General features: G+C 34.5%; 2 protein-coding genes across 2 annotated transcripts; one reads left to right on the top strand and one right to left on the bottom strand.

Moving 5' to 3' along the window:
- Positions 1-2,477: 2,477 nt before the first annotated feature.
- Positions 2,478-6,041, bottom strand: LOC106354597 (nitrate reductase [NADH], clone PBNBR1405-like). The gene is made up of 4 exons (XM_013794573.3): positions 4,933-6,041; positions 4,702-4,842; positions 4,391-4,623; positions 2,478-4,000 (listed from the first exon to the last, which is right to left on the bottom strand). Exons 1-4 carry the CDS (start codon positions 5,978-5,980, stop codon positions 2,675-2,677), a joined length of 2,748 nt encoding a protein of 915 aa, XP_013650027.1. The 5' UTR covers positions 5,981-6,041; the 3' UTR covers positions 2,478-2,674.
- Positions 6,042-16,117: 10,076 nt separating this feature from the next.
- On the top strand, positions 16,118-18,122 carry LOC125596300. The gene is made up of 3 exons (XM_048771482.1): positions 16,118-16,704; positions 17,093-17,254; positions 17,355-18,122. Exons 1-3 carry the CDS (start codon positions 16,438-16,440, stop codon positions 17,424-17,426), a joined length of 501 nt encoding a protein of 166 aa, XP_048627439.1. The 5' UTR covers positions 16,118-16,437; the 3' UTR covers positions 17,427-18,122.
- Positions 18,123-18,382: the final 260 nt, after the last annotated feature.

The raw sequence follows: 18,382 nt of genomic DNA, 5'->3' as shown, positions 1-18,382 counted from the left end.
TTGGCTGAGAGCTGCTTAAACAATACAAGAGTAATATTTATACTTTACTGTAATATGATATTCAAAGTTAAAAAAATAATACTCTACTGTAATAAACAATTTAGACTGAATAATTAGTAATTAGTGGAGTAATGGTTTCGATATAAGATGTCTTAATGACCCTGGTCATCCTTGCATCTGGCTCTTAATAGCCATAAGGGACGTCGTTGATGAACTTTATCATCTTGTTTTCTTGGTAATAAAGTAATAAAAATATTTCATAAAACGACAAAATCATTGAGCTTAACCAGACCAATCGCACCGGTGGATCGACAGTTTTTTTTTGTAACTTGCTTTCTTCCGGTGGATCCACTGTCGTTATTTTTTACTACATATCACAAATGTTCCTCGCTAACGAATAATTTTGTTTTTAAAAATTGAAGAGTACCTAGCATTCTAATATATTTATTTTCGTAGTTTTAACAAATGAAAAATATTGGTTTTTGTTATAATTCACAATGGAAAATGAAATTTTGGCGAAACCTATCAGTCTGACCGTTCTGGTTCGATTCATGAACTGATGGACATGTTACATTACATAGGCTGTGTAGACTGAGCAACAAACCATTATAGTACTGGGGGGTCTGGTATATGTTTGTAAATAATGTATGTTAACCAAAATAGTTCTTAGAAGAAAACAATAACACTTATTGCATGTAAAATGTGGATTATTGACGTTATGGGTGGGGCGAATAGCTCATAAAAGGAGGTGGTCTCAACAAGACAAGACGTAGATGGTAGAAATGGACACTTGTGCCTAATTAGCAATCTTCGCGACCCATCGAAAATATGATTGTGGCCTCACTTCAAATCAAAGGACATCTTTGTGGATGACAAAACAATATCAACCACACAAATCATGACTTTAGTGTAATTTTGTAAAATGGTCATGAATAAAACTCATGAATTATACCAATAATATCTAAATTTTGTTGGATTTTTCTCTTTTGGATCGAAAAAAGTTACACAACAAAAACGAAGAAGCAGCAAGTTAAAAAGGACTATATATCTAAATATATGGATCTGGAATATCTATATACGTTTATTAGTTACGTATACGATACATCTTTAAAATTCATACGACAATCCTTGTTAGCAAAAAATAAGTTTAAAATAATTATCAATGGTTTTGGTAGGTGCAGATGCCATATTATATATACAAGACTGTCAGCTTTCAGTACTTAGCACTGAACAATGCTTAAGAAATAATTAGTTGCAGGTAGAACAACTAGCTCTTCAGATTTCAGACGTCATGTTCACAAGGGACCCGAGGTAAATAGAGTCACATGCATATATAATTTTGAAATTAGAACTAATTTCAAACTTAGATTATATCACGAGTAAAGACAAACTACAAGAAGGGGTTTTATATCTTGATATGGTTGACACTTGACCCTTGTGAGCACGAAACAACGTTCTTTAGGAAAACAAAAGATAAAAAAATTTAGTCAGCGTCTCGCCGTCTCCGCAGTGGTCAGGACGTCCTTTGTTACGGGTCGCGGCTATACGTTTTCTTTTGCCTATACCTTCTTTGTTTTTTCTTTCCTTTTTTATTTTATTTATCTTTATTTAGGAAGTTTCCTTCTCTATTAGTTTAATTTTTTTATGGTCTAAAAGTAACTACGTGCCCCATGCATGTCCCTTTGCTGAATTTTCTATAGAACAAGTGAACAACTGGAGGTACGTTCATAACTTCTTCTTTTTTTTTTGCTTAAGAGTACGTTCATAACTTAAGTGAGAGATTCATGCATTTAGAATGTAGTGTATGAGATCGACTGATCTACGCTGCGTTTAAAAATACCTAACTAGTAAATGATATGAGTAAATTTGGCCAATATGTAGTGAGTTAAAGCATGCATGATAACTATTAATGAGGAAAGCTTAAGATTCGCTGAATTTTTTTTCTCAAATATGTGAATATATACGCTGAATTTTAAAATAACTAACCTGTAACTAGATTTTTTTTTTTGAATAATAATGTAACTAGATTTTAACCACAAGCATTATATATACTTCAAATTAAATTTTGATACCAAGAAAATATTCAAATTCATGACAATATTAATATGAAAATCTTTTATTACGATCCATCCATTATCAGTTATTCTCGTGGTATCAGTGTAAAATGCATATGAACCACGAGTCTCGTGGGGCCGAACCGGAACTCTTTTTATCTGTTTGTATCGATTACAAGACTGTTGCATATGCGTTCAAACATGTGTTGTGTCTTTTTCTTGTCACTGACAACTGGAAGCAACACTACAGCAAGTGGTTACTAATTTGGAACTAAAGCATTACAAGACAAAACGTTTTTACTAAGCGTGATATAATGAATATCACTTGATGTGAACTATAACAAGCTTATTGGACAATCAGTAGGCAGAATAGTCAGATGTCACATTAACCATACGATAACTCACTATGAAGACAAAACTAAATCACGGAAAGTAATTGAGTTACATGCTTTCACCATTTATCATCATCATCAACAACAATAACCATAAACGCAATTTATACATTATAAATTTGGAATAAAAACTCTAACAAAAGCACACATGGTAACCATGTATTTACATAAGCTATAATTGTTATTAACTTTCAAGTTTCAATACATATATAAATCTTGAACAAATTCTTAGAAGATCAAGAGATCTTCCTTAATATTGTAACCCATCTTCTCAAGATTAGGCTGCAACGCAAACTGAATCATAGGCGGTGGTCCACACGCCAAGGCCAGAGACTCGCCTTCTAAACCTTCAGGGACATGTTCTCTAAGCACAGCTTCGGTGATAAACCCTGTGCTGTACTCCCATCCTTCTTTAGCAATTTCAACAACGTACCAAATCTTTAGCCTGTCCGGAAACTTATCAGCCCATCCTTCTAGCTCTTCTCTCACAAGAATATCATCCTCGGTTCGGTTCGCGTAAACCACAAACATCTCGGTTTCGTCCTCCGGGTCACTTAGTATCGATTGAATGACTTGGTAGATTGGAGTTATACCGGTTCCTCCAGCAAGCATGGCTAGTTTATTGGCAAACTTTGGTTTACCGCTGACCATGAATTTGCCTCTGCCTTGGTACTCAATATGTCCTAAAGGACCTTTGATGTCCAAAACCGCACCGATCGGTAACGAGTCTAGGTGCTGTGACATGAGCCCTCCGTTGGGGAATCTTGGATGGACGTTCTTGAAGTAAACCTTGATGACTAGGTCGATGTATCCGACCGCGTCGACCGTGCTGGTCGGAGTATAGGCTCTAAGACAAAGCTTGTCGTTAATAGTGGCGCAGAGGAAGATGTGTTTCCCGACGGGTAGACCAAGCTGCTGATCTTCAGATGGTAACGCGAAACGGAACCTACGCACGTCGTGGGAGATCGAAGTCTTCTCGATGAGTTTCACCGGGACTTTCTCACGTGGGTTGACCAAAGCTATGTTCTTAGCAGGAGCTAGCTCTCTGATAGGAGCTAACAAAGACATTACACTCGAGCCACCATGGACCGAGACGTTAGGTGAAGAGTCGTATCCCGTCGTGATGAGCTCACCGATACGGTAATCTTCTAGAAGCTTCTTGGCTTTGTCCGAATGAATGGCTTCGAACTCTTCGGTGCAATCAGTACCAGCGTTGATGAGGATAGAGTCCGAACCACCGGGGTGGTCTTTCAAGAAACGTGTGCAGTCGTAGATGTGACCGTGGACGATGATCCATGCAGATTCAGCTGAGTTGTGTTTCCTAACTTCGGACATTGAGTACATCTTTGAGGCAGTGTTCATGAAAGGTGTTGAAACTGATTTTTTCAAAGTAGGGTGTGACTCTGAGGATTTCTCGATCTGACGTTCCTTTGCCATCCACCCGCCCGATTGGTTTCCGGGTCTGGTCGGGTGTTCGAAAACGATACCTATCTCTCCTCTGTGAGGCTTGCACACGTTGGTTTTGATCCTGAACCAGCAGTTGTTCATCATACCCTGTTTCAACACCAGTCAACGTCATTATTTTATTTTTATTTAATTTTTTTTAAAACCATTACATAGATGCTATGACGCAAGATCATACAGTTATTACAAAAAGTACAAAGTTGGATTTAGTCAAACATCATTAGCTGGATACCATGGACTTTAGTCTTCTCTAATTAAAATATATTTCACATTTTCACTTTAAATAAATCAATAATACTTAATCACTAATGGAACTGTCTAAAATAGACAAGTAAAGATGGTAGGTAACACGTTAAGAAAGTCATGAACCATAGCACAGTAGTTCCAGCGTTGTAGGAAATTATTAATTATAATTTTCAGTTTAGTCAAATCACACAAAAGAATAAACTAAAAAAAATAAAGAGAGAAAGAGTGGTTTACCATGAGGTTCCAGATGAGTTTTTCAGGCTGGGTGTTCAAAGACTCGTCCCAGGCTCGAACAGCTACCTCTCTAGCACTAAGCAGATCAAGAACCTCAACGTCAAGTGACCAGAAACACCAGCACCAGAACTTGCCATACTTGTTCGGCTTCTCTTGATGGTCAAGCTCACACACACTCCACGTCTCTCCTCCGTCTAGAGTCACCTCCACTCTCGTTACCTTTTTCCCTCCTCCTGTTTGTTTCAGAATATTAGTTAACCCTTTAGTTTATTAGTACTTAATTAATTGGAGATTAAGAAAAAATTAATTACCAGAGTAAGCATAGCCTTTTAACGTGTAAGGCTTCTGAGTCGTGAATGCATTGATCGGCAAAATCTCCTCGTGACCAGGTGTCGTTATCACCGAGTTTATATTAAGCTCGTTGATTATATACTCCGGCCTGTACCACCAAGCTGCAACACAACAAACATTATTATTATTACCACCATGGTCCACTTGTTGTAATAAAACGGTTAAAAGGTAAAATTTAAATTTAAATTTACATTCTTCATTTGCCAGCTCAGCATCCACGTAAGAAGGGAGCACTCTGTTGTCTTTGTAGTGGTAGTAATTGTCAGACTCTCGAGGCGTGACGATGATACGCTTCAACCACTTAACCATCCGCCCGCCGATGAAACCGGGTATAATCACCCGAACCGGAAACCCGTGATCCGGCGTGAGAAGCTCGCCGTTCTGCATGTACGCCAATATAATGTCCCTCGCGGGGTCCATGGCCATCTCCTTCTTGATGCTCGTCCCGTACTTAGACCCGCCGCCTCCGGGAAGATCCTCCGCGCCTTCGAAGCAGACGTTGAGAGCTCCGCCTCTCTTGCTGTAGACGCCGCACCGGCGGAGGACGTCGCTAAGAGCAACGCCTCTCCACAGGGAGGTGGATACTCCGGCGGAGCCCCAGTTGAACCCGATGGTCTGCTTCACCATGTTCTGCTCTTTGCGGCGGTTACCGGCGCAGACGAGCGTCACCGGAAACTCGCGGCTGGGGAACTCGGTGATGAGCTGCTCCATGGTGAGCCTCGCCGGGCGCTTGACGAGCCCGGTGACCTCGACGGACCAGTCCGACCACTCGGCTTTCGGGACGCCGCCGTGGTTGCGGACGTAGTGGAGAGGGACGGGGGTGATGAAGCCGTGGTGCATGAGGCGGGGGAGGGGAGCCTCGGCGTTGAAGGGGTGTTTTCCCGTGAGACGCACCATAGAGGAGTTACGGTGGATCCAGTTATCAGCCGTGGATTCGTCTCGCGAGTCTAGAGCCGACGGCTCTAGATCGGAGTTGGATTTGAGAACCATCTCCTTGTAGTAGGAGACGTAACGGTTGTGGCTCTCGTCCTCGTCGTCGCTGGAGTCGTAACTGTCTTCTTTGGTGGTTTGGTTCTCTGTGGTGTCGACGGATTTTTCGGTTGGGACGTTGACGCTCTGGTCTTGGTCACGGCCGAGTGAGGGAGAAGGGACGAGAGGAGGTTTGAAGGAGTGGACAACGCCGCCGTTTAGGGCGGAGCTGAGGCGGGGATAGTGGCGGTTATCGACGGAGGTTGCCATGGAGAAGCTATTTTTTTTTTCCCTTTCTCTTCTTTTGGTTTTTGATTTATTTTTGGTTTCTGAATATGGCGTTATGGGGTTGTATATATAGGGGGCTTTGCAGAGATTAATAAATAAAATATTAAATGGAAAATAAAAGAGTGTTGGGAAATTGACAAATGTGAGTTTGTGTGGTGTCTGATTATGGGGGCCCGTCTACCAAGATCCTATGCTTTGGCCTTTAAGATGGGAAATGGGAAATAATATCTGCGTAAGATTATTTTTTTATTAGTTTCATTTTGTGACGGAAAATAAAAATATAGTTGTGCATCCATGGAATGGAACCCAAGTCAGTACCGTGGGAGGGTACTATGATACCACTACACCAGATGCGCTTACGATTTTGCTACGATTTCTCACATATTCAATCTGAAACATGTATAACCTCATTAGTTACTGCAATGAAATTGTTATTTTTGACTATATATTTTTGTTGGTTTTGTAGAAGTACCAAAGAGGCGAGTAGAAAAATTATCTTTACCTATATAGATCAGACCGGGTTGGAGCGGAAATTTTCTCGGAACAACTAAACTTTGCTAATAAATTGATCTACGCTTACATGGGTTGTTAGACAAAAAAAAACACCTGCTTTAACTTATTTTTCTAGAGATTTATGTTTGAGAGCTATAAAGAAAGTGTGATAGGTTGAAAATGTTAGTGTTGATGGATGATTTTCTTGGATTAAACGACAAAACAAAACTAATCTAAATGGCTGAAAATCCTTTGTCTGTGTTGGAGTTCTTTTGTAGCCATTTTGAATTTTGATGTTAGTATACAAGGACCGATGAATGTAATTTAATAAATAAAAGAAAATCATTCTTGGCAACTAAGAAAAAACACTTGCGGATTGCATGAATAATATAGTTTCCTATTATTTATTCAGTTTTGCACTTGGAAGAGTCAAAGAAACCCTAATTTGGGAAAGTATATGAAACTTCTAAGAAGTAGGGACATGTGGTAAACAAAAACATTGCACCTAAAGGGAATGAACATATAAGGTACTATTTCAATATTTATAAATTGAATGCAAACAATACTCGAGTAATAACGGGCAAGATAAACCTTCCCTTGAAGCGCTACAAAAATGTCTCGATATTGCATTACATGCTAAGCTTTATTTTTCTTTGTCAGTCAATATTGGATTGCAAAACAATGTTCTGTTTAGCTTAGAAACCATCTAACTAATAACATATTTAGATCTAATAAAAAAAGATACAAATTTATATTAATTTGTCTGGATTTTAAGTCTTTAATACAAGGTCAATCGTGGATACAACCAAAATCATCATCTGAAGATATTTGAATTACCAATCTAACTACTAAATTGTTTTTTTTTTGTTAACGTGTCACCACAGCAAAATAGCTTATTTGTAATATGCACAAGTTGTAATGTTTTATAGCCAACAATAACAATATTACACTAGTCCATATACAATATAACCTCTTTAAATTAATACTCTATAAATTAATATATACTAAATTTTTTTATAAAATAATATAATTTTATAGTTTCAAATTGAGTTTTTGATTCAATTAGTATGTCGAAAGATTAATATCTCTATAAATTAATAAAAATATATAGTTTTGGTGTAATCCCAATATTATTAATTTATAGAAGTTTCACTGTATATTATTCGGCTACATTAAATACAAAAAGTAATAAGTAAACTCGCTAATATCTTGTGTTAGACTTGAATACGTTGATGAATGCAAAATGTAGACGTCGGTCACTCAAGATTAAATTGCATCACGTGTGGCTATATATTACAGAGAGGTATTAATCAGCATATTCGCAAACAGTATTGTTCGTCTTGACTTCGATTTCTTGAAATCAACATCAAACGTTAGTGTAACTATTGTATAAAATCGTTGTATGAAATTTATGGAAGCTTAAAAAAACTATTTTAGAAAAGGGAGAATGAGAATCCGGTGGGTAGTTTTTTTTTCTTTTTTTTTTGAAACACAATCCGGTGGGTATAAACACATATCTATGAGCATATTGTTGTTGACTCGTCTATTGTAGGACAAAATATATTAATTAAGTCGAGAAAGTAAATATCTCGAAGATTTTTATGGATTACATGACAATTAATAAGATAAAGCGCAATTAAGTATAAACTAAACGGAGGCTTAAAAGGAGATTGGGGAGAAGTCTTTGGAGGTTAAGTGGCGCATGGGATCACCAACGGCCAAGCAAATAAGGGGCGGGTCGTAAAATTATTTCTGTCCTTTTTTTGGATTTTTAATAAAATGATATATGCGTAAGAACGCATGGACCCACTTATTATCTTCTTACATTCGATGTTATGACATTCATTCGAGAGTCAATCTTGGTTAAAGCTTTAAAGCCAGTAATCAACGTTGCACAGCGTAAAAAAGTACATGGAGACGATTTTATATAAAAAACATAGAAAATTTGCTAGTTATTCTTATATTTATTTGAAGAGAAAATCTTGCAGATGGCCTTGAATTACTTTTAAGCTTCGATCGAGTAATTAGTGGAAATTTTGTGACTATTATCAACATCGTTGTCACCATAGAACTTTCAAAACTGTTTACATACTGTTCATATCACCATAGAATCATTTTTTTTGTTTTTGTTTTCTCTTTGGTTAAACGGGTCTAAAACTGACCAAAATACTTTTAAATATTTAACATAAAGATAAAATGTGAATTTTAATTTGTAAGAACTACATCAACTCGATATTAAAAAAAAAATCAATAGTTAAATGTCATTTTATTAAAAGAGAATTTACTAAATATGACTCAAAACTTGATTTTGATTGCAAAAGTATACCCAAACTTGAATCAAATGCAAAAGTAACCTAAAAGCTTTGTGAAATTACAGTCAGTTTCTTGTGACCAAACAAAAAAACAGAATTTATTTTTACGAATATAGCTCCGCTAAGTCTTCAGAGATTCTGTTAAGTCTTCTGGCTGACGTCCACGGAAGTCGTCTGATAAGCGAAAAATTAAAATCATATAATTATAATCAGTTTTAAGTGATATAAATTAAGATATAATAAAATTGAATTGTTTTCAACATAGATGAGTCAAAGTAGTGAATCGTGATATTCTTTGGTTTAGGGTTTGACAACATATGTTGTAGTATTGTATGAATTCTTAGGGTTAGATTTTGGAAAGCTTAAATATTTTTTTTGAAAAATTAAATTTTTATCTACATGTGATTATTTCTGTGTATAGTAAACATTTTTTAAGTTTAATTTGATTTTATGAAGTGTTTAGTTAGTTAATTTAGTTTAGGGGTTATGTTTAGGGTCTAGACGACTAACGTGTAAGTCGTCTGGCGATTATAAGACTTCTCTGAAAGTCTTCTAACTCCCGCTAAAAATGTTTTAGTTTCCCGCTAAAAATATTGAAGTCTTCTGGGCGACTTACAAGTAAGTCGTCAAGTAAATCTTCTGATCGAAAATATTTAAACTTATTGAAATTTTTGTCTCCATATATAAAGAACAATTTACACATTATCTCTCTTCCTCTCAAATGACTGCAACAAAAATGGTATGTTCCTCATTCTAAAACTCTTCAACCTCTCTCTAATCTCTTTGAACTTATAAACAACAAACTTTATATCAATTTATTGTTTTCGTCTCATGTCTTTCTCACTAGTTCATCTTGTTTTGCAGGTTTTTCATTACATGGTTCTCATCTTCCAATCATTTAAAGGTAGATTTATTAATTTTAGATATATATTTTTGTGTGTTCTATAAAGGTAGATCTATCTAATATTTCACTCATTTTCTCTGTTTTTAAGCCATATAAACGTTTTTGGAGATTCAGATTTTTCATATCTGGATTTGGATATGCATGTTTTTGAGATCTTGAAGACTTCTGGGGTAGAAAACTTCCACACGACTTCCAGGAAGTCTTCTGACGGAGTCTTCTCCCATGTCTCCCTTTCATAATAGATCTGAACGTTTTGGTTAGTTTTTATGTCTGATTTTTCTTCATTTGGTATCCTCATGTTGCATAAAGTTCATACCTTTTTCCCAAACTAAAACTCCACAAACCCACTCTAATCTCTTTGACTTGAAAACACTAAACTTTATATGAATTTTTCATTTTTTCTCTTATGTCTTTCTTACTAATCTATCTTTTTATTGCATGTTTTTAATCAGATGGTTCTCATCTTCTACTTGGATATGTACTTTGTGTGTTCTATAAAAGTATGTCTATCTAATTTTCCATTCATTTTTTCTTTTTTTAAGCCATTTGAACATTTTTTGATATGATATACTGGTTTTTCATATCTGGGTTTGATATACATGTTTTCAGATCTTGATCATACTTTGGAAGACCTATGGAAAGTCTTCTAAAATATAATGCGCTAAAAGACTTCCAGACGACTTCAAAGAAGTCTTCCAGACGACTTCAAAGAAGTCTTCCAGACGACTTCCAGGAAGTCTTCTGGCGGGGTTTTCTTCCGTATCAAGTGGAGTCTAAGCTTGTCTTTGTAGAAGAATGATCTATAATAGTTTTGTTTGTGGTATGTTTTGTGATTTGCATGTGTACTCTTTTAGTTGTGATTTTTTTTTTAAATTTAAAGAGATATTAATGAAAAAGTATGGTAACTATTTTCATTTTCCACAATATTATCTTGCTAAAATTACTTGACATAATTGAAGTTATTGATACAACTTCAATAGCAAACACAATAACACAAAAAAATAATCAAATTTATTACAACTAAGGGAGAAGAACTATCAAGTAAACTTTGTCAAATTCACAAAAAATAAAACATTACATAAGTTCAAAGCTAGAACACTTTCATTAGATACATAAGTAAAAAGTATATTTTATGATCTGAGAAGACACATTAAACCATGTTACTTGATATTCTTGAAATTACTTAACATTTTTGAAAATTAAATAAACATATCTTAAAGTTACTTAACAGATTTACAAAAACTAACGTAGAGGACTTCCAAGGAAGTCTTCTCAATCAGCTAAAAACTTTACTAAGCATGAATATTGGTAACCTCATAAATATCACCAATTAAGTTATAAATTTCATTCAGTAGCCTCAATATTGACTAATATACATGAATTAACAAAAAAAATTTAAAAGTCTTTATAGTTTTAAAGAAAATTAAAGTTTATTAAACATTGACGCAGACGACTTCCACAGAGGTCTTCTGGTAGACTTGTAGGAAGTCGTCCATTTATGTTAGTTTTGCAATTGATTTTTAACCTAGACGACTTACATGGAAGTCGTCCATCTTTTTTTGTTAAAAAAAAACTCGAGACGACTTACATGTAAGTCATCTTGAGAAAACGATTTAGTTTTGCATTTGACCGGATTGTGTCAGAAGTTTGATTTTCCATGGATGAGTAGAAAATTAAAAAATCAATATTTTGTTATACCTAGACGATTTACATGGAAGTTGTAACATGTTAGTTTTGCAATTAAAAAAATAAAACAAAAAAAATATTTTTTTCTAGACGACTTACACGGAAGTCGTCCATCCGACGACTTACATGGAAGTCGTCCAAGATAAGCAAGGTTTGACCAGAATCTCAGAATAAAATCATGGACAACTTCAATGTAAGTCGTCGGACGGACAACTTCCGTGTAAGTCGTCTAGAAAAAAATAATTTTTTTTGTTTTATTTTTCAATTACAAAAAACTAACCTGAGACAACTTCCATGTAGGTCGTCTAGGTATAACAAAATATTGATTTTTTAATTTTCTACTGGACGACTTACATGTAAGTCATCCAGGAAAAACCAAATTTCTGACACAATTCGGTCAAATGCAAAACTAACCCGTTTACCATAGACGACTTACATGGAAGTCGTCTCGGATTTTTTTAACAAACAAAGATGGACGACTTCCATGTAAATCGTCTATAAAAACACATTGAAAAGTCAATTGAAAAATTAACCTCAGCATTGGCCAGAAGACTTCCATGTAAGTCGTCGTAAGTCGTCTGTACGAACAGATCTGGAAAGAAACTGTATTCATAGTTTCAACCAGTGTGATAACTTGTTTAGCACACATAAGTCTTCTCTAAGCACCCATAATCTCAAACAAATGTGACACACCAAGAATCGTAAGCTTCAATGGCTCTATGAACCATAAAAAAATTTAGAATCAAAATCTTGAGTTTTTTTGGATGAATATGGAGAGAAAGTGAAAGAAATGTTATTTTTAGTTCATAAGAATTGAGAAAGAAAGAGTGTAAATCGATTTTTAGGTGCATTAAGAGCTTCAAATTGGTTGTTCATCGTGGTTGGTGTATTGATGGCAATAGCAATATTGTGAATATTTGAAGAAGATGAGAGTGATAGAGTAAAATATGCATTTTCGAAAGAAAGAAAAAATGATGGTATTTTCGTGAATAATCTGAACTTTGGGGATGAAAGAGGCAAGTTAAAGTTCCAAAAAAACATAGGTTAATTTTGTGTTTGAGTTCAAGTTTTAAGTTATATTCGCTTAAAAACCTTTATTAAAAAATAGAATTAAAATAACATCACTATTTCAAATTATTTTATAATATGTTTATTTTGAAAAGATAAGTTACTTTAAATTCAAGAGCCTCTTAACCAATCCATGAGCTTTTCCGATGCTCCAAATTTCGAACATATATCACTTTATTTTTATTATAATCTGTTTGTATTATTATTATTTAAAGCAACGTAAATGCAAAATATATAACTAAATCTACAAGATTTTTTAATATCACAAATTATTTGAAACAGAAGGATTAACTGTGGTAGTCTAGTATTGCAAGACTATTTTATACGTCTTAGAGAGTTTCCTGATAAAAGCCATAGCCAAACTAAAACGATGATGTGGTACAAGTGTATGTACATCCAATGAAATTGTACACTTGTTCATTTGTAGTAGCTCTTTATATTATCTTAAATAATAAGAAAATAAAGTAGAGACCATTAAAATATAGAGCATTAAGAAAGTTAAAATACAGAAGTACTACTCCGTTGATGCCTGCTTGAACCACTTCGGTGAGTGCTTGACTGAAACTGCATCTACTTATTCTTTTGACGGTTTGGTTGATCTTAATTGTCAAGAAGCACTTGGTATGGTTAATTTTGATGTCTCTTGTCCTATAATGTTTATTAACTTCATTGTGCACTATTGTTGGCAAGGTTGGAGTTAATTCTTTAGTGTTTTTGGGGTTTTTTTATACTTTTTGCGGTTCTACAGATTCAAAATGGCTGTAAAGCAGAATTTGGTTGCACTTCAGTTGTAACCAAAACTTCATTATGGTTAATGACATTTACAATTTAGAAAAAAAAAATATATCAGTCATAACTTCTCTTACCATTTCAATTCATCAATGGTTTAATTTATATAATGAGATTACGCAAACTCTATCATCAATAGTTTATTGCTACGAAACCAATATTCTAAACTATCATATTCACGTACTATGATAAAACACATTTTCCCCTAATTGATAGTACTATGATAATTTTAAAAGCAAATTTTTGTTTATTTAACAATGTAATCAGAATTCGTAACTGAAATATACATACACAATTAAATCATGTTTTTCCATGTTACAACTTTCGTACCAATTCGGTCTATCCGGTTAAACATTTCATTAGGATCATAATCCTAAACACATGATCTATAACTACGATGAACCACGAATCGATACATAACTTCTTTACAGTCACCATATAATGCAAAATATCACAGTATGATTATGTATACATTGATTTTCTGCAACACAACACGACATAGCTTTTTATTTTATTGACGTGGGCAACATACGAGCTTGTTAGCTTTTTTTTTTTAACATACAAGCTTGTCCTTGTTTTAAGAAATAACAACCACTAAAATATGTATGATATGGTCCTATGGAGAGATTTGGCACACGTAATCTCAAGTAGATATTTTACGAGTGAAATGCTTTTACCTTCCATTTGCAACATATGTGTGTCTGTGTATTATGTTTTACCATATTGGATTATTTTTTAAAGAAATGTTACTATAGATTACAGAAAAAAATAAGGAAAATGTGCCGCGTGTGTATATATATCTATAAGAAGGGGAGACAACTGGGGGATCTTTATGCGGTTAGGCAGCCATCGACCCTTTCGGGGCCTTTTGAGCCACTTTTACTGCATTTACATCCATTCATTTTTTTCCCTCTATATTAAGTTTATATTTATAAGAAAAATCATATTAGCATGATAATATATATTAGAATGTAATTGTACGTAAAAGACAAAGATATATGTAATTATATTACTATTTTCTTGAAAATAAATAAGGAAACAATAATATACTTAAAAAAAAACAATAATATACTTTCATCAAAGGTACATTTTAAACATAATATTGTTAATAATTAGCCTCAAATATTCAAGAAATTAAGAAGCGGAGATTTAAAACTTTCACGGTTTATCAAAACAACCACAACACAAAATTATAAAATAGAAATGTTGTATATTATGTCGAAATGAAACTAATCCATTTTTCATGACCGTCGTTTTTCTTTTGAACACCCAATAATGTCAGTTCTTACTACGATGCAGTAGACAAAATGTATATCACAAACGCTAAATATTTGACTTACTGTCAAACATAATTATCCTGACCATTAGGAGAGCAATTAATTAGTAAATATCGTAATTATATCCCCCTTGCTGTTGCTGTTTTCATGTGGCTAAAAGCAGCACTTTGATTTTCTCTAATCTGTTTCAAAATAATTATTAAAATTTGATAATCTACACAGTATTTTATTATATCCTAGTTGTTGCTCGTAACCCAATGAACCACTTGACACCAAACACATGCGGGTGCGGCTATGTATTTTGACCCATATGCTAATTGCCATATTTGTATAATTGAACACTTTTACTGTTTATAGTCAAATTCAGTCGGACGTCTAGTATTGAATATTACCGTAAAAAGGAATATTGAGTTAAACTCGGAGCTAATTTTTTTGTTTTAATTGAAAATTAGATGTTGCATGCTACAATAACTATCAATTGAAAACACTGAAAACAAAATTTTAATAAATCTAGGGTTAATGATATATATAAGAAACAAAAAGTAAAATGTTATGGGATTTAAAATAAATTCAGTGCATATTATATTTTTATAGTCACTTAAGATCACCATCCTATAATGGAAGATCCATGATTCATAAAGTTCAATCTAGACAAACACTTTTTAAAAGAAGTAATCACAGGTTTCCCTGTACTTATCTTTCTAAATTGTTAATTTAGATAATAAAAATGGTTTTGGGCGGTTAAAACAATGTGCCACATACATTGTAGCAAATGTGGTAGTTGGTGCATATTTTGGTTAAAACTCCCAATGTTTTTGGGTTAATCTACCGCCCTGAACGTGCATGGGTAATAGTAACACACCGAAATGCTATATAGATATGCACGAAGAGAAAAATGAATGATACTTATACTATTAAATATAGTAAAATAAAATCAATCTACTAAAGCAAAACACGATGTAGAAACGTTTTTTTAGTTAAATAACTCAACATTCATCCAAATTTTTTTGTAAAATATTAATAAAATATCTGCATGAAAATCAGAGCAGATTCATACGATAGAGCTTTAGGCTTTAGCAATATGGCATTCACATTTCGCAATGGCAAGGGTCGTATTAACGGATATCGCCTCCCCTGGATATCCCCTTTCGCTGTCTGCTTTGTTGTTTTTATTTTATTGCCATATATTATTTTTTTTCTTTGACAAAATATTTGCAAAGTTATTATAAAATCATATTTTCATATCTTTTATAATAAATTTCTTGTTATTGTGAAGACTGAAGACTATGAAGTGGTGGAAGATGCCACACTAATTATTATCACTAATTAAATAATTAACTAAAGCACTATCAAGTTAAAGTGTTTTAATTTTATGTAATATAAATGAAAATTAACCTCTAATGGTTTAAAAGCATATCATAAAGCAGTGGTCCGAGGGATATCAAATTTCTTTTGCTTATTTATTCAACCACAGAGATCCAGTTTTTAAAATAATCATACCACAGTTTTGGAAAATTGTTGTTGTTAGTCAAATTATTATAAATTTTATATTGTGAGATTCGTATCATCATTTTAATAACATTTTAGCCTCTTCCTTGTATTATTAGTATATCAAACAAATTACAAACAAATTGCAATATAAATCTTGGCCCAACATAAGCCCATTAGATCCATGTTAGTGGTAACCATTAATGTACCATTATCTGAATATTTATGAATGAGATTGACTAAGCTGTTTATGATCGTTGACCGTGGAGTAGTTAGACTGAACAGTAGACAACCCCGCAGGAGATGTTAACATGTGTCATTCCGATTAAGAAAGAGATTTGTGTATTGCTTGATTTGTTGATTACTCCTAATCCTAATTAACAGCAACGATTCGAGTCGAGACAAAAAAATCATTTTCAAAGAATGCAAATGGGAGATGAGAATCCACGGATCATGTACGGTGTGATCATCACCGTCTACGTTGATCGTCAAACGACGACGCCCGTCCGATCGTTTCGAGCTAGACGGAGAAATGAATGTACGTGGAATCGTGAGATTGGAAGGACGCGTGGATATGATCGTAGAGCGAATCTGCTAGCGTATATTCGAGAGAAGAGAGCTGAAAGTCTAGCCGGAGATTTGAAAGGTGACGACGACGTCGTAGAGAGTAACAGCAAACCCGAGCGGAAGGTAACGTGCTTTTATTATTTAAATGGGCTGTATATGGGCCATCACTTATGAAGGCATCTTATTTATTGACTTGTAAGCTTATGCCAATTTTGAAGAGCAAGTAAGCAGTTGCGTCTGAATAATCTGAATTTTGATTAGGACTATTATGATGGCTGGAGAGAGTAGCTTATGCAAAATTTAAAACCTCTTACGATTAAACCTTACTTCTTTAATATGTTTTGCTTTGTCTATTTTTTTCGTGATTGATAATTAAATAATTGTTGATATCAAAAAAAAAAAATTTAAATAATTGTTTTAAACCAGCTATCTCTTTTTTTTTAAAAAAAAAAACAGCCAGCTATATCGGATAGAGGTAATATTACATTTCTTGTTATTTAAAAAATGGCAGAAGAAGAAACGAAGGTGGCTAAGAAAAATGATGAGTAAGATCCGGTTACCGTTTCTCCGGCCTTTTCGTCGAAAAAATAGGACGTGGAAGTACCGACAATTTGCACCAGACGAAGAAGAAGAGGGAGAAGCAAAGGCTAAACCTTACCGTTCAGATCTTTGGGTACTACTTCGACTTCATATTCCAGTTATCTTTTCTTTACAGAACTTGTTTTATTTGAAACTATTCTTAATCAATCTTCTTCTATGTTTTCTGAATAAAGAAAAAGCTTAAACATGTAGTCGGAGGATTATCACGCGGCTGCATACGAAGTAGAAGAAACGCACGAAGGTAAGACAAGAATCAGGAACACATACTTTTGTCCGTACGTAGTTGACAGTGAGGAGTGAGGAGTGAGTAGTGCTGTAGTGACTACATCTTTTGATTCCACACAACAATTTTTTTTTTTTTTCGTTCGGAACGGAAGGAAGATAAAAATCAAATCAATACATAGAAACATGAAATAAAAATGAAATTGAGAAAAGGCATAAGATTTCATGCCTCATTAGAGTACAACAATGCTGAAACAATAAAACAATTACAGAGAATACATAATTTACATTAAAATAAATAAAAAGAGACAATGCGAGTTTTTTCTTTTAAAATCAATTTCCTGTATGGCTAATTGGCTTAAGTCATGTTAGCCTTTTATACTGCTCCTGCAAATTTGAAGCCACTTTGTAATGCTGGAGAGAGTTTGAGATATATGCAAAGGAGACTGAACATGAACTTGCTTCGGTTAAATCAAAGTTACCGATCTCTATTGCCGCCTCTCTGGTCCCTTGGTAAGAGCAAACCGCTTGGAGAAGCATGAGATCGAGAAGACGATGCGAAGTCGCTTGCATCCATATCTATAAACCGAATGTGATGGCCTTGTCCTTGCCATGAATCTAGATTCAATACACCGTTGTTGCTCATATCATCATCTGAGCTGTAATCATCTTCGTCATCATAAACACCTCCGTTACGAGGCTCAATGACATAATCTCCCAACACACAGCACCCGGGATCGACGACATTATCGTGCTATCACGTCTCTTCTGTCTCTCTCCCTCTCAAGCCTCTTCCATTTACTTTCAAGAGCTGGATCAATGGCCCTGGGGCAAGCGTCTGGTGCTTCTCCTCATGTGTTTTTCTTGAGCTTTTTGAATTTCCCACAAAGGAGCAGCTGTCCTGCATACAGGTCCTTCTCGTTGGAGTTGAAATGCACAGCCACGGGCGTCTTCCAGCGACAGTCCAGCCTTTCACCTA

The sequence above is a fragment of the Brassica napus genome, unplaced genomic scaffold, assembly GCF_020379485.1.
Source record: "Brassica napus cultivar Da-Ae unplaced genomic scaffold, Da-Ae ScsIHWf_1173;HRSCAF=1676, whole genome shotgun sequence".
Lineage (NCBI taxonomy): Eukaryota > Viridiplantae > Streptophyta > Magnoliopsida > Brassicales > Brassicaceae > Brassica > Brassica napus.
The sequence above is the reverse complement of the archived record's forward strand: the minus strand, read 5'-3'. Positions and strand labels throughout refer to the sequence as shown.